Source organism: Artibeus jamaicensis, unplaced genomic scaffold, assembly GCF_021234435.1.
Source record: "Artibeus jamaicensis isolate MK-2021 breed Jamaican fruit bat unplaced genomic scaffold, CSHL_Jam_final scaffold_1031, whole genome shotgun sequence".
NCBI classification, from domain to species: domain Eukaryota; kingdom Metazoa; phylum Chordata; class Mammalia; order Chiroptera; family Phyllostomidae; genus Artibeus; species Artibeus jamaicensis.
In genome coordinates, this window is record NW_026522026.1 from 956,271 (window position 1) to 980,459 (window position 24,189).

At 39.6% G+C, this 24,189-nt stretch overlaps 2 protein-coding genes across 13 annotated transcripts in view; both read left to right on the plus strand.

Annotated features, from left to right (window-relative positions):
• Nucleotides 1-9,108: 9,108 nt before the first annotated feature.
• Nucleotides 9,109-10,776, plus strand: UTP3 (UTP3 small subunit processome component). Its single transcript, XM_037148632.2, has one exon. It carries the CDS (start codon nt 9,297-9,299, stop codon nt 10,719-10,721), a length of 1,425 nt encoding a protein of 474 aa, XP_037004527.2. The 5' UTR covers nt 9,109-9,296; the 3' UTR covers nt 10,722-10,776.
• A 6,199-nt stretch (nt 10,777-16,975) lies between these two features.
• Nucleotides 16,976-24,189, plus strand: part of RUFY3 (RUN and FYVE domain containing 3) — a 70,820-nt gene continuing 63,606 nt past the window's right edge. For 6 of the 12 annotated variants that reach the window (XR_008389787.1, XM_053655658.1, XM_053655659.1 and 3 more), the window contains exon 1: nt 16,977-17,539. Coding sequence is in view for 7 of the 12 variants with exons in the window: in XM_053655658.1 (XP_053511633.1) it covers nt 17,191-17,539 (349 nt within the window). In the remaining 5 variants the exon portion in view is untranslated. Of the gene's footprint in view, nt 17,540-24,189 lie in introns of all 12 variants that reach the window. The other 6 variants (XM_037148620.2, XM_053655666.1, XM_053655665.1 and 3 more) reach the window with 5 other exon arrangements.

The window sequence follows — 24,189 nt, forward strand, 5'->3', positions numbered from 1 at the left end:
CCACAGCAGAGGACACTGTGTACTTCTTTACAAGAGTAATTTTTCCCCATTTGAATTATACAAGGGTAGAGTCTTCTTCAAATTTGAGAATCAAACTTAGTCGTTTTTTTTTAAATTATTTTATTATTGTTCAATTACAGTTGTCTGCGTTTACCCACCACCACTCCCCACCCCAACCCCAGCCAAACCCACCTCCCTCCCTTGCTTCTATCCCCACCTTGGTCTTGCTCATGTGTCCTTTATAGATGTTCCTGAAAACCCGGCCCCTCTCCCGGCCATTATGCCCTCCCACTTAACTTAGTCATTCTAAAGCTCAAGCAGGAGCACAGGCTTCCTAACTTCCAGTCCATTTCACCTCCCACAAAACCAAAAGCCATTATTATTTCTTTCCCATCTATATGAATAAATTTGTTCTAATTGGACAGTTTTCAACCCTAAACATTTTGGTTTTTGCATGCAGAATTTCTTCAAATATACTTCTGTATCCAATCAGTGTATGTAAAATTTATATTTAGACATCAGGAGGCAACAGCCAAATTCACCAAAAACTCAAAACATGAGGAAGACCCTGCATCCCAAAGTCTTTTTAAAAATTAAAAAATTAAGACAAACCAAAAAAAAAAGAATTCTCTTTTTTTCCAATGGCTTTCCACGTAGACTTTAGGGTAGTGTTTTGTGGTTGAATGTTTATAAGCAGAACAGCACCTGTGTTGTGGTCTGTTTTTAAATAAACTCACACCTGCAGGGGCTTTTCATAGAACAGCTGTTTGGGATATTACATGTCAGTTATTTGACCACCATGCAGAGCTCTTTCCCCCCACCACACTGCCTTCTGGGCACGTCTTAATGTACAAATAGGCTATTTCCAAAAATTTATTTGAAAAACAACAGTTCAGATTTCATGATCCTTTCTCTAGAGATATAATAGTAAACAAGGTTCCCAGGAAACCTCTCAAACAACATCTCTTTCAATTCCTTAACGTCAGTGGGGTGGTCCCTCACTGTTCTAAGGAAATATTCATCTATGTTCAGGGGAGGCCTCTGCTCTAATCAAATATATCTGTTTTCCTCTTCCTGTGATTAGCTAATTCCTGTTTCAGAATCTTTTCTGTCTGTCATTTTCCTCACTGTAGTTTCTTTTTCCTGTCAACCTTTGTTAATAATACAAAAATCTCTAAAACTAATTCTAACCAGACTTCCCTGCTTCATATCATTCAGTTCTGTTCACCACATGGCTCTGTGTTTCTTCACTGCCAATGAATTCATCTTATACCTCTTTATATCATTTTACACGATCTAGCATATTACTTTACCTTTTCACCCTTTTTCTTCATATGTGAATAAAGTTATTTTTATACTATAATTAATGCTTCCTAGATGCATAGAGGGGATCATACAGAGAAGTCACGGTTGGATAAAAGGATATGAGGAAACACCCAAAGGCAACTATAAAGATTCAGGAAAATGGGTGATAAAATAAAACTGTTCTTGTTCTAGCTCTTCTATTCCTAATTTTTACATCATATGTAAGTGCCATACTATCTGTTTACCCTAATAACAAGGAAAAAGCATAAATCCATAATGGGCAATATCCAATGAATAATTATAAAAATATCTAATGCCTTCTTTTAATATAATCATAAACATATTTTGAATCTCAAATTTCAAATAAGTTGCTTTAGCCCAAAAGATGTTTAAAAATTGACTATTTTCCAACTAACTTTGCAACATTATAGCTATAAATATATCGTATATTTAAATAATTAACAATACATAAAACAACATAATACTTTGCAGTGTACAGATATGTCTTAAGAGACATATCTACTCCATTCAATTACTTTGCCATCTTCCTCCTGAACAAAGAGCAAAGGCCAGATGTCAGATCGTTTGGGTTCAAATGGAACTTTAGTAGGTTATTTAACCTCTCTCTTCCTAAATTTCATCCATAAAATGAGCGTGACTTATAAAACAATTCATAGAATTAATGAGAATAAACTTAAAGAACCTAGAACATGTTTATAACATACAAATTCTCAATTACTGTAGTATCTATTATTATTATTATTTTATGTTTAGAAAAGATGTCATCTTTGTTCAGGCTAACATAAATGCTAAGCTCTTATGGTAGGCAGGAAAATGGCCCATCAAAGATGTCCATGTCCTAATTCTCAGAACCTGTTATGTTATAACATATGACAAGGGAGAATGTAGGTTGCAGGTAGAAACAGGTTGCTGGTTGGCTAGCCTGGATTATCCAGGCAGGTCCAATGTAATCATAAGAGTCCTTATAAGAGAAAGAGGGAAGCAGGACAGTCAGTGAAAGTGTGAGAGGGGTTTGAAGATTCCACACTTCTGGCTGAAACAAAGTTACTATTTCAGCAAATATGTTTTTTGTGGTCTGGAAAATTAATAGTGCCTTCCAGGCCCTTGATTCAAATGGTTATTCATTCATTTATTCTTTCCTTCCACAAATATCTATTGACATCTATTCTATGTAGCAGGAAAACAAGTGAATGAGTTAGGTATGACCTTTGATCAGATAGGTGTACAGTCTATTGGGTAACGAGATGCACTCACATGATAACAGATATGCCACAGGAGCACGATATTGTGTGGCGGGGGTAGGGAGGGTCAAGGAAAGCTCCCCAAAGGAACTAATGATGGGTCTATGTTGAGACTGAAAGAGGAGTAGAAGTCAGGCAAAAAAGGGACAAATATGGTGTGGGAGAGAATACAACATCGATGACTTAGAGTTGAGAGAAAACATGACTATTCAAGGAAATATGGCAATATGAGTTCAGAGACCATATTTTATATGTTTCAACATATCTACCCTTAAGTACCTACTATGATGCTGTGTGCTGTGCAAAATTAAAATATTTTACATGCATGTAAATTTGGCATTATTGTATGATATGGTTGTAGAGTTGGGATCTTACACAGACAACTATAAAATTATACTTGATCATAAAATATGTTCATTTGGGGCCTTCACAACATGAAACAAGATTTCAAATATAATGTCAGAATACCAGTGATTTATATACAAGAAAACTCTTAAATGATGTGTTGCTATGTTAAATATTGTACAATGGAAGATTAATAGTAGTAGTTAGCAATTGGTGTGAAGTAATGCTCTGATATGGCAATCAGTGTAGGCAAAAATAAGTAGAAAGAAAGTGATTTACAGTGAATAAAAATTTTTACCAAAATCACAGAAGCAAATGAAACCAAAAAGCATAATAAATCTGCCCAAAAATAATCAATAAAGGAACAATAAACCAATCTTTGAGTGATAGCCTATAATTATACTTTATCAATATTTGCCTGTACACACCTACTGCATTCCTGCTTTCCGAGATTTCAAAACAAAACTGAAGGAATTCAACATGGCCGATGCCTCCTGCTTCTCCTTTTTATTGTTGTTATGTTGGTTGAAATTGATACCACATCTCTCAGTGACCTTAATTTATAAATATAAAGGGCTGAGTTTTTTCAATACACATTGAAGCATAAGTCTCTGAGCCCTACATGTTTATCATTAGTTATGACATATAGACTAAGGTCTTGGCTGGGTGATTCATTTGTTTGGAGTTTACACCAAAGGTTACAGGTTGTCTCCTAATCAGAACACATACCTGGGTTGCGGGTTTGATCCCCAGTTGAGGCACACACAGGAGGCAACCAATCAATCAGTGCCTCTCTCTCTATCTTCCTTCCTCTCTCTAAAATCAATAAACATATCCTTCAGTGAGGATTTAAAAATAAACATATAGACTAGGAAACAGTATAATAAAATAGTTCAGAAAAACAAATTCAGAGTAAGACTGACTTGAGTTTAATCACCAGTTATATAAGCATGAGCAAATTACATTACATTTCTGAGCCTCATCTGTGAAAAGAAGCATAATAATGGCACCCTTCTTAAAAACATATCATGAAAATTAAATAAGGTAATATACTTAAAGAACCAAGACCAATGCCTCATACATAATTAGTATCTCCCCAAATATTCAATATCATTGGCAATAGCAAGTGGAGAAAGTCCAGAGAGGTAGTAAAACTTCAGAATATGATAAACATATGAGTTGAGCACACATGAAAGTTTTACTCAGATGTATTTTGTTGGTGGTAGTGGTAATTTTTCACAGGTCTTAAACCTGAATAAATTTAAATTAGACATTTAATTGCATATAGCTCATTTATTAATCCAAATCTTTTAAATTTAACACTTGATGATAGATAGTCCTACATCTGTATTGGTAAGCAGGTAGTATACCCCTCTGGGCTACTAGTTCATATGTGCTAACGAGTCAGGTAGAAACAATCCAAACCTCACTTTGTTTGTTTTCAGTTTAACATGTAATATAGTCCCACATTCCACTGAATATGGAAGCCCCCAAATCTCTCTAGCAAAGATTTTCCTCCCAAGCTTCAGACCCATATACCTGACTTAATCTAGAAGATGTTAGACACTTGAACCTTTTCACAGACACCTCAAATGCAGCATGTCCAAACTTATTTTTCCCGTTTCCCGCATCTTGCTAACCCCTTTCCTCCTGAATTTTCTATCTTAGCAGAGGATACCGTCATCTACTCAGCTGCCCAAGAAAACCTGGGAGTCACTGTAATTCCTTGTCCCTCATGCTTAATCATGTACTAAATCCTATGATGTCATCTCCTAAATAGTTCCTAATTTATTTGTTTAAATCCTTATTCCCAGGACCCTATTTAGACATTATAATTCATCATCTAGATGATGTTAACAGCCTCATACTAACTTCCTACCCACAATCTTACCTTTTTTCATCAATTCTCTCATCTCGCCCTGTTGAAAACCCTCCAATGGTTCCCCATTGCTCTTAGCATAAAGTCTAAGTTATCTCTGAACACCAAAAATAGATATAAATCAATATCACATTTGCAGGCAGCTTATTAAAATCTTAGATTGCTTTTACTAACTTCTAATACCTTATTGAAGTTTAACAGAAATTGATTTAACCCATTATTGATTAGCTATTTACCAGTACTTAGAGATTTAAGTGACTGTGTTAGATAATGTCAAGATTGCCGAGATGCATAGTGATATATCTGGCAGAAAAGTATATAAATACCTGTCGTTTTAATGCAATAGAGAAAAGGTTTTCATATCCTAACATAGGAAGAGTTAAAGGGCTATTAGATGCTAATGAGGAGACATTTTAGCTGGGTTATCTAAGGTTATCTAAGAACAGAGACATGGGCAACCAAAGAAAAGGCCAAGAAAACGAAATCTCAAAAAGAGAACAATGCGTAATGTAGTTTGGCTGGAATGTAGAATTCCTCAAGGAAAGTACTAGGAGAGCAGCAGAGAAAATAAGCTGGGGCCAGATAAAGGCAAGCCCTGAATACTAGGCTAAAAGATAAGAACTTTATGCTATAGAGAACCAGGAATGACCAAAGAAAAAAATGTACATGAACTGTGTTTCAAAAGACCTTCACCATCAAAGCTATAATTAGCATTAAATCAATAGTTAATGTAGAAATAATTATATCGATCAGGTTCCTCAAGACAAGAAAAGATAAAAAGAGATTAAAATGCTGTTTAGAAAATAATCACACAACATTTCATTGGATTCGAGTTTGGGAGGCAAACCAGTGCCATAATCGCACTGAATTCTTCATTTCGTGGTTGAAGCTGGCAGACCAGTCACTTTTCATTAGAAGCTTAAATGGGTTCATATGTTTATTCCCCATTTCAGTAGAAGTTCTATATTTTACTTCCAAATCACTTCTAGGATTTTTGTGTCTTTAAATAAATACAGACCTGAACTGCAAAAAGAATCTATGACATACTGGTTTCAGGGTAAGTGGTTTCCACCAGAAATGAAAGCAGGTGGCAACTATTCTTCATTTCTTCCATTTTCCTTCTTAAACCTAAAAATATTCCTTCTTTCTTTTTTGCACCCAAAAATAGTTTAAGGAGTTTCTGTGATTATATTAAATTATCTAAATAGTTTGATAGATAATAACACTGAGGACTCATTTTCCCATTATTACTATCACAGCAAACTATTTTTACTATTAATACTATTTCTCTGAGCATAAAAGAAACTATGTCTTTAACAACCTCAGTCATCAAAACCTAGTAGTCTGTGATGCTGGGGTAAAAAGTAAATACACACATAACTATTAGCTTAAGTTCACAAAAGTCACATATTTAATCTCATCTTTTAAACTGAAATTTAAAAAAATGTGCTGATGACTTAGAGATGCACAAAAGACACTGCAACTCATTGTTAAAGGCTACTATTTTGATATGCTAACATGACCTCGATCCCAGGATTTTTTAAAAAATGACTACTTGGATCTAGACTTAATGGGGTTCACACACTTAGTCGGGGAAAAGCAGTAAGTATAGATGGAGATGAGTAAAACCAAAAGGAAGTTCTTCCCCTGTCTGAGGAGGCCAGGAAAGGCTTTTGAGGTGAAATGTGAAATGAGTCTTAAAGGCTGAATAAGAGTTCTCTAGAAAGTGTAAAAAAAAAAACCGTGTGCAAAAGGAAAGAGGCAAGAAAAAGCACAGCCCACACGAGGTTCATGAGGAATTTTGCAGGTATAATTACTTATGCATTAATGATTGATTCAATGATAATTATAGCCTTGATAGTGAAGGTCTTTTGAAACATAATTTTTTTCTTGATTCAGCCCTCATTCTCTATACAGTACAGGCCTTAGCTCTTAACCTAATGTATTATATATAACATATATACATATGAAATAATATACAATACTCTGCCCCACATGATGGCAGTGAGAATGTAGTAAGATGTAAAGTTAAAGTTCTATGGTCAGGTCATAAGGAATATGAAACTTTTAAAGGACTTTAAGATAGGGATCTATAAGATCATTTTGTGTGTGTGTGTGTATGCGTGCTTATTTGTTTATTTTTTAAGTGAACCTAAGATGCAAACAGTTGTTTTCTTCAGTTTCTTTTTTTAACTTTTATTTTTTTTTAGATTTTATTTATTTATATTTAGAGGGGAAGGAAAGGAGAGAGGGAGAGAAATATCAATGTATGGTTGCCTCTCCTGCAACCCCTGCTGCAACCCAGGCATGTGCCCTGACTGGAAATCGAACTGCGATTGTCTGGTTTGCAGGCCTGCACTCAATCCACTGAGCTACACCAGCCAGAGCTATTCTCTTCAGTTTCTGGTACATTCTCATTATTGGCCCGTGGCAGATTCTTCCTCTATTCCTTTCAATCTCCAAGCCTCATTCCCATTCTTTGTTGCTCCACAGCAATTGTCCTTTCATATTTAATGCATGTTATTTTTGTTTGTATATATCTTAAAAATTGTGTATCATTGTACTGTGCATTCATTTCTAATACTAACAGCCTATCGTATGTAAAGTCTGAAAATTTACACCTTGAATTTTCTAAGATTATAAGGCTGTCCTTTCATACTTCTAGCCCTAGCAATATTTCTAAAGACAAGGTTAACTAATTTTTCCCTTATTACCACCCTCTTCCTCACAAACTTTAATCTGTGCTCTTGGTTTCTTTCATCCACACAGCAAAATACACCCTCTGGGAAGGATCTGAAAGTAATTCACACTGAAGAAGCAAAGGACTGATAACAGCTGAGTGTGAAAACCTGGTGTGGGAGCCCTGTCTCTGGTTTCTGTGCCAGATATGCTAATATAATCTCCCCAAGTCTGTTTCCACATGTCGAAAGTAATAATGTGAGGCCGGAATTGATGCTTCCTAAAATCCATTCCAGTTCAGGTTAGCTTCTTCCGGGACATTTGTAGCCTAATGCATCATTCACTCTGTTTTATGTAGCACCTGAGACAGGTAATCAAATACTCTGATTTCAATACTTACTCATTAAACAAACTTTTTTTTTGTGTCAGACACTGTACTGGGTACTTGCAGTATCAGTGTTCGTAGAGATCTACTAGGCGATGTAGAAGAACTGAGGAAACGACAATTAAGGGAGTTGAGACCGAAGAGGTGGTGTTTAAACTTATCTTCAATACAGCAGAAATTTCCCAAGGTTGGGTGGAGTACTAAACCCTGTTTAAATAAGGAGGATGGTGTCTATACAAAGAGCGATGGAAAGGGCATGTTGAGTGTTTTCAGTAGCTGAAGCCTGGGTAACACAGGACAAGGGTTCACAGCACTTAACTCCAGTTATTATTTGGAATGTGCGGCATGATTACTTGAGTACAAAGCCTGCCCCCGCTAGACCACAAGTTGCACGAATACGGGGACAGCGCCTGCTTATGCCCACCATTGTTTTCCCATGGCCTAACACGCTGCCTCGTGTTTAATGTTGAAAAATTAGTAAGTTAAGGGTACGCCATTGAATTAAAATGTGTCCTTTCCAAAGCATCTGGAAAAGTGAACCTTCTCCATTGAAACGAAAAGAAATCACGGAGTCTTCTACAACCAGAGAGCCCCGGAAAGAGTCAAATTCTAGGACGGGGCTCTGTCTTCCCGTAGTCACCCCTCTGAGACTCAAATCCCCGAGGAGTCACCGAGCTCTGAGCGCAGGCAGCTGGAGGTCTTCTAACAGCGGTCCAGAAGCTCGGCCTCCGCTCACACCGGAGCCGATGACAGGATCGACAGGATCATCCTGTCCTGCAGCGCCAGCGGCGCCTCCAGGCAATGGTGCTCGGAAATATATTTGCACGTGGCGGAGAGAAAAACATCCTGATTAACGTCCAGACCGATGAACGGAAAGATTAAACAATTTCAGTAAACCACCCTCACTGAGCTACTTGTCGAAGATGCTCGGTACCTGCGCAGTACAGCCCAATGCACAGCCCCGGGGTACCGCCCCTAGGCGTAGAGGCAGAGCACCCTCTACTGGTCCCGGCGACCTAGCCTCCCAGTTCCATCACTACGCCCGGCCCCCGCGTCCCCGCCCATTCAGGCTAGCGAGAGTAAGAACAGAGGTGTCCTAAGGGGCTCTGCGGAACTAAACTTCCTGTACCTATTGTTCCTACACGGAAAGATTTTAATTCACCCGATTAGATTGGTATTAAAGGGCAAAACGAAAAGGGAGGGGCTGTTACGTGACTAGTCTGTGGGACCAAAAGGAAGTTCCGGTTCACAGACCACACGGAGAGCATCCTGGGAGCCGGAAGGAGGTTGGATCTCCTTTCGTCTACGGAAGCCCCGGCAAACTCTCGTGGTTCGAGAGCGCGTGGTTGTTTTAAGAGGCGTGTTGCTGGAGCTCGGGACGCGTGCACGGAGAGGAGTGGCGGATAGCCTGCCTTCGGTGTAGAATCTGAGACCGCGAGCTATGGTGGGGAGATCCCGGCGGCGCGGAGCGGCCAAGTGGGCAGCTGTGCGGGCCAAGGCAGATCGCGGCCCAGCGGACGAAAATGAGGACGATTTCGAATTACCGCCCTCACCAGGGGACTCCAGCTACTACCAAGATAAGGTAGATGATTTCCATGAGGCCCGCTCTCGAGCCGCCTTGGCTAAGGGCTGGAACGAAGTAGAGAGTGGGGATGAGGAGGAGGATGGCGATGAAGAGGAGGAGGTGCTAGCTCTAGATATTGCCGATGAGAGCGATGAGGATGGAGAGAGTGCCGGGGATGAGGATGACGATGATGATGGTGGGAGCTCCGTGCAGAGTGAGGCTGATGCCTCTGTGGATCCCAGTTTGTCTTGGGGTCAGAGGAAAAAACTTTACTATGACACGGACTATGGTTCCAAGTCCCGAGGCAGGCAGAATCAACAAGAAATAGAGGAGGAGGAAAGAGAGGAGGAGGAGGAGGCACAGCTCATTCAGCGGCGGCTAGCCCAAGCCCTGCAAGAGGATGATTTTGGGGTTACCTGGGTGGAGGCCTTTGCAAAACCTCAGGTACCTCAGGTAGATGAGTCTGAGACACGGGTCGTGAAGGACTTGGCAAAAGTTTCGGTGAAAGAGAAGCTAAAGATGCTGAGGAAGGAATCACCAGAGCTGTTGGAGCTGATCGACGACCTGAAAGTTAAGTTGACAGAGGTGAAAGATGAGCTGGAGCCATTGTTGCAATTGGTGGAGCAAGGGGTCATTCCACCGGGAAAAGGAAGTCAATATCTGATGACCAAATACAACCTCTATTTGAACTACTGCTCCAACATCAGCTTTTATTTGATCCTGAAAGCTAGGAGAGTCCCTGCACAGGGACATCCTGTTATAGAAAGGCTTGTTACCTACCGAACTTTGATCAACAAGCTGGCCGTTGTGGATCAGAAGCTGTCCTCTGAGATTCGTCATCTACTCACACTTAAGGATGGTACTGGAAAGACAAAACTAACTCTAAAAGCAAAATCCACCAAGGCCAGACCAACAACTGTTTCAGAGGCTGCTGCTGCCTCTGCTGTTGCGGATCTTTCTGATGATTCCAATTTTGATGAAGCTGCACTGAAATACTCTAAAGAAACAGAAGACAGGCAGAAGCTGAAGAGAAAGAAAGAAGAAAATAGTACTGAAGAACAGGCCCTTGAAGATAAAAATGCAAAGAGAGCCATTACCTATCAGATTGCTAAAAATAGGGGACTTACACCTAGGAGAAAGAAGATTGATCGTAATCCCAGAGTGAAACACCGGGAGAAGTTCAGAAGAGCCAAAATTCGAAGAAGAGGCCAGGTTCGTGAAGTTCGCAGAGAGGAGCAACGTTATAGTGGTGAAATATCTGGAATTCGTGCAGGAGTTAAAAAGAGCATTAAGCTTAAGTAAATGTTTTGCTTTAATTTTTTTTTGCAAGTTTTAGATCAATAAATTTTAATTTTAAGTAGTGAAGTTATTGTATTAATATACCACCTAATTTTAAATACTCTGCTCATCAGAGAAATTCACTTGGGTTATTGATCAATTTATTTGTCCTTTAATTTTTGTTAAGGTCATACAAAGAGCTATGGGAGGAATATGCAGGTGCTTGGGAAAAGAGATGATGTTGAAAAAAGTTCTCCAAAATCCTGTCAAGTAGTAGCCTAGGAAAATTTCACAGCTAGTTGTGGGACAACAGTCAAACTTAGAATACTTGTATAGTTTTTCTCATAAACTGAAGCGAATGCACCTTTGGCAATTATTTGTAAAATAGCCTATAAAATATTTGTGACATATTATTTCATTTACCTAAGTATAATTCTTGAGCAATACACTTGTTAATAAATAGGTTTAATGTTAACTTAAGAATTTTGCACATTGTGTGTGGTAAAAGCTTAAGAGTGAAGAGGAACTATGATTAAAGAAAGATATCTTAATTACATTAATTGTGATATTTCCTAATAGTCCTTAACGTGGTAAATAGGTAAAAATTGCATTTCCCCTTCTGTACTGATGATGTGCCATGGTTGCCATTGCTATACTCCATTTGCTGAAAATTTGGTGCGATTACTCCTTAGGTGAGTGCCAACTACAAATGGTAACAAAGAGATTTTTTTAAGTTGCTCTGGTATTTACAGTAGGAGAGAGATATTGAGAGGGTGAACTTAAAAATATTTAGGATGATGCCAGGGAAGAATTTGAGAGGACTGGTGAAGGAAAGCACAACAGATGACTTAACTGTGTCACTTTTTCATTAAATATTGTGCTAGCTGCTAAAGATGGAGAGATGATCAGTGGTTAATATTTACTAAACATCTGCCATGTACCAGATATGTATCACTTCATTTAATCTTTGTAGTAACCTTGTGAGGTAGTACTTTTCTATCAGAGTTGAGAGTGCTGAAATTCGTGAACGTTAAGTTTCTAAAGGACATCTTGAGATCTGGGTCCAAGCCAGCTTAATTTGAGCCTTTACTCTTAACCTCTGGCTTATATCTGCCTCCTCAGAGTAGCACACATGTCAAGTAAGTTTATCTTTTGTTTTCTTATAAATAAAAGGTAGATTGGAAGTAAAATTAATATTCACTGAATGCTAAAGAGCACTTTATACTTAATTCCTTTTCCTTGACAACAATTCTTGTGTGGTAAATTCTATTACCCATAGTTACAGAGATGAGGAAACTGACAAAGAAGTAACTTCTCAAGGTTATTTAGCTATTCATCCCAGCCTTCTGGCTTCAGGGCCCTGTCCTTTTTGATACCACATAAAAAGTGTAGGTTTTAGAGTCAACTTACTCGGGTGGTTTTGAATTCATTACTTGATCTCAGTCTCACTTCATTTGTAGAGTATAATTATTATACTTATCTTGAAGAGATAAAAGTGCTTAAGAGCTGTGGGATCATAGAAAGTGTGTGTGTGTGTGTGTCTGTCTGTCTGTTTGCCTCCTCTCCCCATTTCTCATACAAGGATCCTAAAACCCTTGTCAATTCCTAAGTCATTAGAACACTTGGAAGCATCTTTTGCTCTAAGGTTACTTTGGATGGGCTCCTGAATGGCTCCAGAATGGGGGCTGGTCACCAGAAAGACCAAACTATGATTAGAAACTTAGAATTTTTAGTCTCATTCTCCAGAAAGGGGAGGGGAGAGGGGCTGGGAATGGAGTTAATGATTGATTATACCTTCGTGAGAAAATCTCCATAAAAATCCCAATAGCGTGGAGTTCAGGGAGCTTCCATGTTGGTGAACATATCCATGCTGGGAAGGAGATGCGCCCCAGTTCCATGGGGACAGAAGCTCATGTACTCAGGACCCTCCCAGACCTCATCCTATGCTTTATCTGGCTGTTCATCTGTAACCTTTATGTCCTTTTACTAAACTGGTAAATGTGATTCCGTAAGTTCTGCAAGCAAATCAAGTGTTAAGGTATGTTTTACATTTCACCTACTGTATTTTCTCATGTCAAAGTTTTTAATGTACTTACTTTAGCGACACATTCCAGATGTTTTCTTTTTAAAAAAATTAATTGATTTTTAGGAAGCGAGAGATATTGATATGTTCTTCCACTTATTTATGCATTCACTGGTTGCTTCTGTGTGCCCTGATCTGGGATGAAACTTGCAGCCTTGGCATATCAGGACCCATTCCAACAAACAGCTACCCAGCAAAGCTCCAGATATGTTTTGACTCAGTTATTCATTTTTGAAAAAAAGAAAACAATGATTTTCTTTTACATTTGCTTTTACATTTCTTTTACACTTACATTTAAAGTGAAGCTTGAAATACAGTAAATTTTAAGAATCATTTTTTAAACTATAAAACAAAAAAAATCTTGGAAAAAACTAATAAATAATGTTCTGCTTTAAGAGAAATGAGAGAATTTAGCGATTAGGAACTTGATCTCTCAAGCCAGGCTGAGTTTAAATCCCAGTTTCATCACTTAATGGTGTGTCTTGGGTCTGCTTAACCTGTGTCCCAATTTCCTCACTTTGAATAATACAAGATAGTTATAGCCATTTAAAAGTTAAACCATGTAACAAATTTAGAACAGCACCTGGCAGGTGGTAAGTACTTAGTAGTACTAGTTACTATTAATCCACTAGAGAAAACTAAAATACACCACTCGAAAGCATTAATTTTCTCCTTGGTTTTATCCTAACAGTTCTTAAACCAAAATGCTAAACATCTTGGTAAGTTTAGATTCTGTTTTAACTGGGCCGATGTCTGTTCAGATCTGTGTTTTTAGTAGGTAACTCAGATGATGCTGACCCAGCTGGACTATAGAACACTGTTTGGGAAACAAGCCCATAGGCACACTGATTACCATGGGTGGGAAAGGGGATTACAAAGTAAGTTGATAACCGAACAGAATTTGATTAGTGCCTAGAATTTTTTAATATTTATTAAGGGAGTTCTTTTAGACATACATTTCTAATAACACCACATTTGAACACACAAAAAGGGACATTAAGGCCAAATTTATCAAAATCCATACTCAGTTCAATTTTCTTGAATCACTTCTATTTTGGGTTCCTGATGACCACAGAATCAAAGAACTTTGATGGGATTTTTAATAAAAAGGTGTGGAGAGGTGTGTTACCAAACTACTAGAGGAATAAATTGGTTGTACATTATAAAAAGGAGAAGCTCAAAAGATGCCAGCTTTGGAAGTATACACATTAGTAGAAGAGAAACACATTACAGTCAGCCATTTACTGCATACCAGCTCCAAGTCCTTTTCAATAACACAGGCAAGACAAGATGAAGATTTCAATCAGAGCAGAGAGCACAAATTAAGAGACATTTTTGAGAGAAATTTAGAAGAGAATTGAAAAAGCACTTGCGACTGGAAAACAAAGTTATAGGTCAGCAAAAGCAAACAACCAAAGAGGTCTAGCAACACTATTAAGGTTAAAACTAAATAGACACAAAATATGTGATAGGCCTCCTTAGGGTAGGAATTCTGTTCCACAGTATACACAACACAACTTTGCTGTTAGCAGGTCATCATAAAAAAGATAAAGTAAAACTCCCTCAATATGGTTTTATTATTTCCTATTACAAACTGAACATTCATGATAGACTACTTGCAAGTACAGAAGAGCAGGAAAATACATCCATATTTCTACCACCCAAAGAAAACTGCCATTGTTTGACCAAGCCTAAATACATTGCTTAAGATAAAAGACGTTTATTGAGAGTGCATTGTTGCATTTAGTGTTTATATTTCTTGAGAGTGGCCAGGTGGTTCAGTTGGTTGGAGTGTGGTTCCGTACATCACAAGGTTGCACATTCAATCCCCGGTCATGGCACATATCTACATTGTGGTTTCCATCCTTGGTCTGGATGCATGTGGGAGGCAACTGTCCATCACTCCCTCAATAAGCATATCTTCAGGTGAGGACTTTTTAAAGTGATTATTATAGATACAGTAAATATGGGGAGGAGGTACGTGTTGACTAAGTATTTTTGTAATAAATGTTTTGGAAAAATAAATAACAATCATCAAAACTAGTAACAGCAGTCAAAACCTAGTAAGGCAAAAGGAAAGAAGGATGGAACCTGAAAAAAGCTTTTCAGCAGACTCTCCCTCAGGAAGCACACACATGCCTTTCCCTTCTCTTCTTTCCCCACAAGGTGCATCTCCTAAACTCTAAGGGTCCCCAGGAGACTTGCAACCAGGGGAGCAATGAACAGCAGCAGCTCGTCCCAGGCTAACCCCCTGAACCTGTCTCCAGGTCCCCCTTTTCTCTGACTTCTCGGTGAGCTAAAGCAGCCCCATCTAGGCTCATTTCTTTCCTATAACATTTTTAGAGAACTGAAGCAGCCTGGGCTAGGCTCTCTGCTATTGCTTCTATCCTAAGCCCTTCCTTGTTTTGAGAGAAATTTAGAAGAGAATTGAAAAAGCACTTGCGACTGGAAAACAAAGTTAAAGCTGACCTATACAGGGGGGTGTAAATTAAGACATACAGAATATAGTCAATAATATTGTAATTATGTAGTGTGTCAGGTGGGTACTAGACTTATGAGTAATCATCACCTTATAAGTTATATAAATGTCTAACTGCTATGCTGTGCACCTGAAACTAATACAATACTGAATTTCAACTAATTTAAATTTTTTTTTAATTTAAAGAAAATTGATGCAGACAACAAGCTTTTAGAACAAGTTGTGGATTTTGTCAGGTTGCAATAACTAAAACTTGTCTTCACCTGTAGTTATGTCTGGAGGCTAAAATAAGGTGTGAACATTTCTGTACAGAAAAGAAAAATAACATCTGGAATCTCTTCGTTTTTCTTTTCAAGGCATGATAAAATTTGCAACTCCTAAAACGCTAATATGTTTTTTATATCCAGACTCTCATCATCACCAGCGCAAATAAAAAGCCCCACAAACTTTAAAATTTTAAGGAAATGATGAAAAGGCTTTTCTCAACTGAGTTTGTTCTTAAATTATGTTTTGTCAAAATGATAAAATATAGCTAATAATTATTTTACCCTATGCCAGACTCTGTATTAAAGGCTTTACTTATATTTATTTAACCCTCACAATATTCCTGTGAATAAGTAATATAAACATTTTTACATTAGAGGAATCTAGGCTCAGATGACAACTTACTTAAGTGGGCAGTAACTCTGGGATCTACAAGTTAGGAGAATATCACAAAGTGAAAAGCTACTAAGAAATTTTCTGACTACTTGAAGTTAGCTTCTTGTAAACATCTTTTAAATTTAGTCTTGTTTAAAAGATTTGGTGAACAATAGTATGGTAATTTCCTGTGGTAATTCCAAGAGTGATTTTCAGAGAATAGCAACAATTAAAAGGTTTACTTTTTTTTTGAGAGTGAAGTAAGTTCTACAGGAAGAAAGACAAACCAGAGTAAGAGGGAAAAGCAGGTGGGCAAAATGTTACACACTAGTGATTTTTAATTATGAGTCAACATGGATTTCGTGCCAGCATTTTACAACCTGAACACAAAGCCAGTGAGCTGGGAAATAGGAGAGCACATTCACGGAATCCAGCATAAAGAATAATGATAGTAACTAGAAATGGTCTTTATTAAAGAAAGAATGTTTACTTATAGGAATTACTGGATTGGTAATCATTGATTCAAATAGTCAAAAGAAAGCAACAGCGGCCAATTACTAGCGAGGCGGTATAAAAGTGAAAACTGTCGACCTGTAATAGATGCTTGTCATATTAAATTCTAAGCTGTTCGGTTTAAAATGCACTCATGCGCACCCGGAACACCGGAAACCAGGGAGTGAAAGTCAAAGCAAATCCAAGGTTCCCATACAGTGCATATGACAGGGAACAAAAGAGATGGTGAAACGGAGACACCCGCCTCTGGTTTTTCACACAAAAAGCTCCTGAATCAAAACAGTGAATCCTCATTAAAAATTCTAATATGTGAAAGGCAAACGGTACAGTTTAATACCCGGGGATGGGAGGAGATTCCTTTTTAAAATTAGGCCCCCGGGAGCAAACAGCTGACCACTTTGAAGGGCCGTGCAGGGGGCAGCTGAGGACGAGGCACAGCCCGGCGGTCCCTTCTCCGGGGTCGCCAGGGACGACGCGTTGCGGGTGCGGAGCGGGAAGTGGGAAGAGACACCGCCCCCTAGGGGAGCCGCGCCGCAGGCTGGGGGCCGGGGCGGGAGGGGCAACGGGAGGAGGCGGCCGGTAAAGAGGCCGCGCCGTCGGGCGGGGCGGTCGCTTCAGCTGGCTCGGACCCGGGCGAAGCGGGCTCTGGACGGAGTGGCGGAGTCCAGACCGCGGCGGAGGGGAAAGGTGGTGGCGGCAAGGACAGGACGGAGCAGCGACTCCTCACCGAGACTCTGCTGCTCGGGAGCGAGTCGAAGGCAACGTAGGCAACAGCGAGCATGGCTGAGACCTCAGTGCCGCCCACCGCCGGCGCGGAAAGTTACAGCGAGGAGCCGGCGAGGGGCGGGGAGCAGCCGCTGGAGCAGCCGCGCCACGCTCCGACCGGGGACACGGACCCAGAGGGCGGGGCGGGGCCGCTGCTGGCCTCCCCCGGTGGACACTCGGAGTCCGACTCGCCCGTGGCTGCTCCCTTCTTCCTGCTCTACCCGGGAGATGGAGGCGCCGGCTTCGCAGCGCGCCCACAGCCGCAGCAGCAACAGCGTGCCTGGAGGACCCCGCCGTCGCCTGGCTCCCCGCTGCCGTTCCTGCTGCTGAGCTACCCCGGCAGCGGCGGCGGCGGCAAGCACCGTGAGTGGCGGCGGGGAAGGGCCGGCCGGGGGAGGCGGGGGCTCTGAGGGCGGCCGCGGTCCGGGCGTTAGGTTATTACCTCCGAGTCTCTCCAGGCCGCGGACTCCCGCCCGGCGCGCCCTCCCCTTCTTTCGCAGGCTGGGCGCTCATCCTCGGCTGACAGACACTCACGTGCTCGCCGGGTGGCAGACCCTGCCCCGACCTGGGATCCAACCCCCAGAATTGGAGGAGGGGGCGGCGCCCAAACACCCGACTGCCTCGCCGGCCCGCCTTCAGCTGGCTCCCGGCGCCGAGGCAGCCAAGTAGGTGTGGCTGCCTGCTCTGCTCCCCGGGCCGCCACAGCTGTACCAGTAAAATTTTTACTGGCATTCACTCCACACTTAGAGTACAGATTCGTCCACCAGAATGGGAAAAGAAATCAAGAACGGTGCGCGAGATGTTGAGAACAGAATGGGGGGCGGGGGAGCTTTGGAAGGGCACCTCCCAGGATTATATCATTTGGCTGGAAGAGGCCTCTACCTTTTTAAAACCACAGCCACAGGAGCCCTCTGAATTCAGCTAACCCCACTCTGTGTGTGCTCTTTTAGTCAACAGATGTTTACTGCTACTTGTAATGAGCGGGGCTCTAGAGTAGGCAATGGTGTATAAAAGACTCTGGGAGGAGTGTTAAATCCGATTTAAAAGACCACATCTTACACTGTGAAAATGTGACTAAAGATACAAGGCATGGTATATATAAAATGCGAAATACTTTGCTGTTTGAGTTCTAAAAAGGGAGAGAAATTTGCCTAGGGAGATGAGGGTCAGCCTCTCTCTCCCTCTCTCTCTCTCAGAACTAGGGTGTTTTGTGTTTTTTTAAGCACCAAGGTAAACCTTTTCATTGCTCTGCACTGCCAAGAAACCCTGACAGCCTTTTCTGCCCCGTGATCCAACGTCTAGGAGATTAATCTTAGTTGAATATTTCCTACATGCATCGACTGTGATTGTCATAGTTTATCCTCACGTCTCGTTGAGCCAAATATGATGCACTTTTTCCGATGAGGAATCTGAGGATCATCAGTATTAACTGATTTGTGCTAAGTACCGAGTAAGAAAAAGAATGAAGTTGACCCAGGTTCCTTGCCTACCAGTCTCTTGCTCTTTAAGCAAACACTGCCTGTCCAAAACTGGTGGGATGGTTCCTCCTAAGTTATGGTCCATTGGATTCAGTTAGAAGTAGTCCAGTGTCACCTTTCTTACTTTCCTTTATTACTATCTCTTTATTTTTTATTACTTATCTACAAAGAGAGCTAATACTGACCGTTGACTTAAGAGTCTTAGGAAAACTATAAATTGTGAGCTGTACTGGTTGACACTAATCTCCTGATGGGAGTATCTAACTAATCAGGGCAGAAGTGAGTGCTTTTCATTTTCTAAGGAATCTGCTTTCTACTTTGTTCTTTAAGCACAGTCTCTTTTTTCTCCTTAAAATTTATTTCTGTGTTGTCTGTTTATTAACCACATCACTGTAGAAGGCAGAAGACACTTCTATCAGGTGTTTATTACTAACAGTTGTGGTACAGGGTTTGAAATAGAAGAATTTTTCAATCACTGGCTAGTGTAAGTAGTAGGGAATAATCTCAGTTTCAGTTAATTTTATTTGATTCCTTCCTCTTATTAAGGGTTGACGCTATTTTTTAAGTATTGTTCAAAAATTGGAGCCTAAGTATGATCAAGGTCAGAAATGGAAGATTTAAGCTAAAGTGTCATAAATCCCTACAATAACAGCAGATGTCTGGCACACTTTGTTAGCACATAAAGTTCCAATAGTTAGTTCTTCATGGTCTTTATTTCTGAAATAGTTTATTGATGTGTAAGTGCTCAGAAAAATTATCAGGAAGATGTCATATCCCACTTCCACTGTGGTTAAAGACCAGTCACTGAGGACATTTCAGGTTAGTAGAAGTTCACTCACACATATGTTATTGACATACAAAATTGACTTAAAAGTATTTCTTGTTTTAGGCTGAGTTTTTATTTTTTAACCTGTTACTTTCATATGTACCTTAGAATACATGCATACTTGGAAATAGGAATACCCTATTTATTAATAGAAATACTTTCTTGTCACCGCCCTGCAGAGTCAGCGCAGTATTGCTTTCTATGATGTACCTGGACATCAGAACCCTGGCTCTCCTGACTCCACTTGAGCACCTGAGACCTAACAGTTTTTTAAAAGACTTTGCATTTCAATTACCAGGACAATCCCTGCACTCATTCTAAACAACTTATGGATATTTGCCTCCTCAACACCCAGTTTTTAACTCTGGCTAATGTATTTGCCAAGATGTATAATGTATAACTTTGCGAGACTATACAGGGTGGGGCAAAAGTAAGTTTACAGTTGTTCGTATAGAACACAGTACAGTATTTAATAATAATAATACAAGAATAAACTGTTTAGTATACTCACAAGTGCAAACCTACTTTTGCCCCATTCCATGTATTAAGGCATTATCTTTTCATTTTAGAAATTCTAACTTTGCTCAGAGATTTCTAAGTTAACCTTTACATGTGAGTTAAAAGACACCGATGAAGATAGCAAAAGTGTGTGCAGAAGTGAAGTGCAGAAGTGATAGCCTAAAGTTTTCAGGCTTCATGTGTCAGTGTAAAATCTTTCAGGATATAATGTCCATAAAGTGTTCAGCATGCCCAAATGCAGTGTGAAAGAAGGCTTCCGATGGGCCTTACCAACCCTCATTAGTCTTTGAGGGCTGGTAATCTGCTAAATTTTTGTGCTTCTACCTTTTCAATCTCATAAAAGTTTTTGCCATGTAATTTTTAATTGATTTATAAAAATTGCAAGTAATGCTTGGATCTATTTTCATTTTTAGATGTTTTATAATAACAATGCATTGAGTACAAAGTGAACTTTCCTCCCTGTGGGCCCCCAACCCCCCATCACCACCACCATTTATTATCTGAGACACTACCTTTGAGTTTGGTGAGTTTTCTTTTAGAACTTTTGCATACATTCACAGACATATGCACTCATATTTAATGGGGCCATTTCCCTTTTGGCATATGACCTTCTATACCATTTTCTCATCAACTATGTAAGAAGGAACTATTGGGTTGGCTAAAAAGTTCATTTTGTTTTTTCTGTAAGATGGCCCTAGTAGTGCTTAATTGTCTTTAACTTCATTCGAAACTATTTTGTTAGATTATATTGTGAAAGCTATCATATCAGCCTGCATTTTAAAAAAACTTATCAAAATTGGTGAGTTTTTGTATAGCCATTTTAATATTGAAGATAGAAGAAAATATGCAACATTTTGGGCACATTATGCTTATTATTTTCAAGAAGGGTAAAAAGGCAACTGACACACAAAGATTTGTGCACTGTATGGAGAAAGTCCTGTGACTGATCGAATGCGTCAAAAGTAGTTTGTGGAAGTTTTGTGCTAGAGATTACTTGCTGCATGATGCTCAACAGTCAGGTAGACCAGCGAAGTTGCTAGCGATCGCATCAAGACACTAATTGAGAACAATCAATGTCATACCACGCGGGAGATAGCTGACATACTCAAAATATCCAAATCAACAAAGTTATTTGTGAAAATGAAAAATGTGTCTTTTAGCTTACAGATAAAACCATATGGACTTTTTGGCCAACACAAAACTTGCATGCCATGGTCTGATACTTTTAATACCTTCCTTTTCCATCCTAACTTTAGAAGTCATCTTGTGGATGGACAGGGTGGGTAAGAGATGGCTTCTCCTTGGCTTACCTACAAGGTAAGAGGCATTCCTACCACCTGACAGTTATTCTTCTCCCAACTCTCAGAGCTGCAGCAGACATTTATATTTAAGGCAATGCCATGCAAGTAGCCCACAGCTGAAATAATCTCTGCCCTGGCCTTTTCTCTCCTAATTACAGCAGCATACAAAAAAAAATAGTCCCACTCACAAAGAAGCAGCCTTCTTTCTGTATTTGTATGTGCTGTTTTGAGATTGGGAGGAGGGCTAGGAGAGGAATAGAAAGAAGGAAAAAATCCTTGGAAAGGACTGGCAGCTTTACTATGACTGCCTACCTCAAAGTTGAGTGTACCTAACTATGAGTGCCTTATGTGAGCCATGGACAGTGCTGAGAGTAAGGCTTCTAGAAGCATTTGACTGTTTTTCACAGAAGTACTTGAAGAATCTCTGATTTGAAGAAAGAGCTTTCTTATAATATGAAACTAAGGATGAATATTTAAGGTGATAAAATTACTCTTATGTTCACAGTTTCATATACACATACAATATAAAGATATATAGATATTGTGTGTATATGCATGTATATATATTATGTGTGTATATGTATGTATTCATTGATATTAGGTTATCCTTCATAGATGTTTTTATTTCTTTGTGTGTGTGTCTCTCTCTCTTGCTCTCACTCTCTGTCTAACTCATCTTCTTTCACTATTCAGTGGTACTCGAGAAAATATATTCTACCCAGTAAGGAGTTGAATACACATCAGTCAGTTCATCTGCTATATGCTTTTCAAGTTTTGAATTGACAAACGTACTTTATTGTGTTTCGTAAATATCGAGGCACCTGCTTAAAACTGGGGAATAGGGGAAAGAGGGTCTAACCATCAGAACCCGAGAGTTTTGAGCATTCACCTTCATGCTAGTAGTTTTTAGAGGAGCTGGATTTTTTAAAGACAGCATTTTGATATCATTACCATAGAGAAATGCCTCATTTACTATACTGTGATTAACAAACTGTTAGCCTTCAGCTTTTTTCCAACTGTTAAGAACCCAAAGAACCACTTTCTGGTCCATTAAATGCTGTCAAATGGAAGCTATAAGCAAATGCCCATGGGGGGAAAACCCTCAGAAATTCAGCTTCTTCAGACAATGTGTAATTGTAAATTAGTGACTTCCATAGAAATGGAGGTTAGCTCTTAAGAGTACAGAAATGCAGGGGGGTATTTTCCACACACAGCTGAAATAATTGGGGATATCCTGAGCTTCTGAGGTACAGGGAATTGGGTCATGCCCCATTTCCTGTGTCATGGCTAAGCAGCCTCTCCGCTGCTAGCCGTCCTGATTCACCTTTTATCACCGCTGGTGTCTATCAGTTTGTCCTCTCAGCCAATGTCTCCTGTCCCTTCTGCCACTTTTCTTTTACCTACTCTTCTGGCCTGGCATTACCAAAAAGTCAAACAACACTTGTGACTGATAGCTTTATCAGTCACAAGCTTCAGAATATTAGGTGTAATCTCTGAGTCTTTGACTTTGTTTTGGGTGCTCCCCTCTTAATAACTATATGTTCATTCTTTATATATTAGTGTTCTTTTTTCTTATTTCTGATCTTTGTTCTAGGTGCCATTCTAAAAGGCACTTCATTAAATAGCAAAAGTTTTATTGTAGTTAGGTAACCCAAACAATTACGAATAAAGAATGTGACTACGAAGATAGTAACGGTACTTAGTGGCTACCACTTATAGAATATTTTTTGTACCAGGCAGAGAGCTAAAAACTTCATAGGTATTAATTTTTTGTTTGATAAATAACTGTCTATTTACATAGCTCTTATATAGCATTTCTTTAAATTTCTGATAGATAGCCCTGGTTGATGTAGCTCAGTGGATTGAGCACGGGCTGCGAACCAAAGTGTTGCTGGTTTGATTCCCAGCCAGGGCACATGCCTGGGTTGCAGGCCAGGTCTCCAGTGGGGGCCACGTGAGAGGCAACCACACAATGATGTTTCTCTCCCTTTGTTTCTCTCTTCCATCCCCTCTCTCTAAATAAATAAATAAAATCTTTACAAAAATTTCTAATAGAATAGCCAATACATAAAACTACTTTGTTAACAATTAGCGCTGAGAAGAAAAAATGGGGAGGAGGAGTCCACATAGGCTTCATATAAGTAGATGAATGCAACATATGTTTTTCATAAGAATATTTGATTCGGTGTCTCTAGCATGACTAATCTAAATTATTATAAGACACAAAACTTATGATGGAGCAACATTGAATTTATTTATTTATTTATTTATTTATTTATTTATTTATTTTTATTAATAAGATTTTATTTATCTTTACAGGGGAAGGGGAGGAGAGAGGGAGAGAAACATCAGTGTGTGGTTGCCTCTCTTGCGTCCCCTGCTGGGAACCGGCCTGCAACCCAGGCATGTACCCTGACTGGGAATCGAACCGCGATTGTTGCAACCTTGAATTTAGAAGATGATATTATGGAGGTCCAGATTCTGTGGTTTTAGGAAAGGTCTTCTGTGAAATTGTAGCACACATCAGAATCACCTGGAGAGCTTGTTAACATAGATTTCTGGCTCTGTCCCCAGAGGTGTATTTGTGTTGTTGTTTTGTTTTATTTATCATTTTTAATTGAGGAATAATTAATATATAGCATTGTATTAGTTCCAGGTATATAACATAATGATTCAGTATTTGTATATATGGCAAATTTTCTGTAACTGAAACAGAGTTAATTTGTACTCCTAAATAGTCCGACTCCAAAGCCCATGGTCTTACTCACTGAACGCTCCCTCACCAAGGCCTTAAATAAACCCGTTCGGGTAGAGGGCAGTAGAGGCGGCTGGTGGGAGAGAGGTCAGAGGGAAGATGGCAAAAGAAAGCAGTTTGGGGGTAAGACACTA

Coding starts and splice junctions, on each gene's coding strand:
- UTP3 (XM_037148632.2), top strand. CDS start 9,297: ATGGTGGGGAGATCCCGGCGGCGCGGAGCGGCCAAGTGGGCAGCTGTG.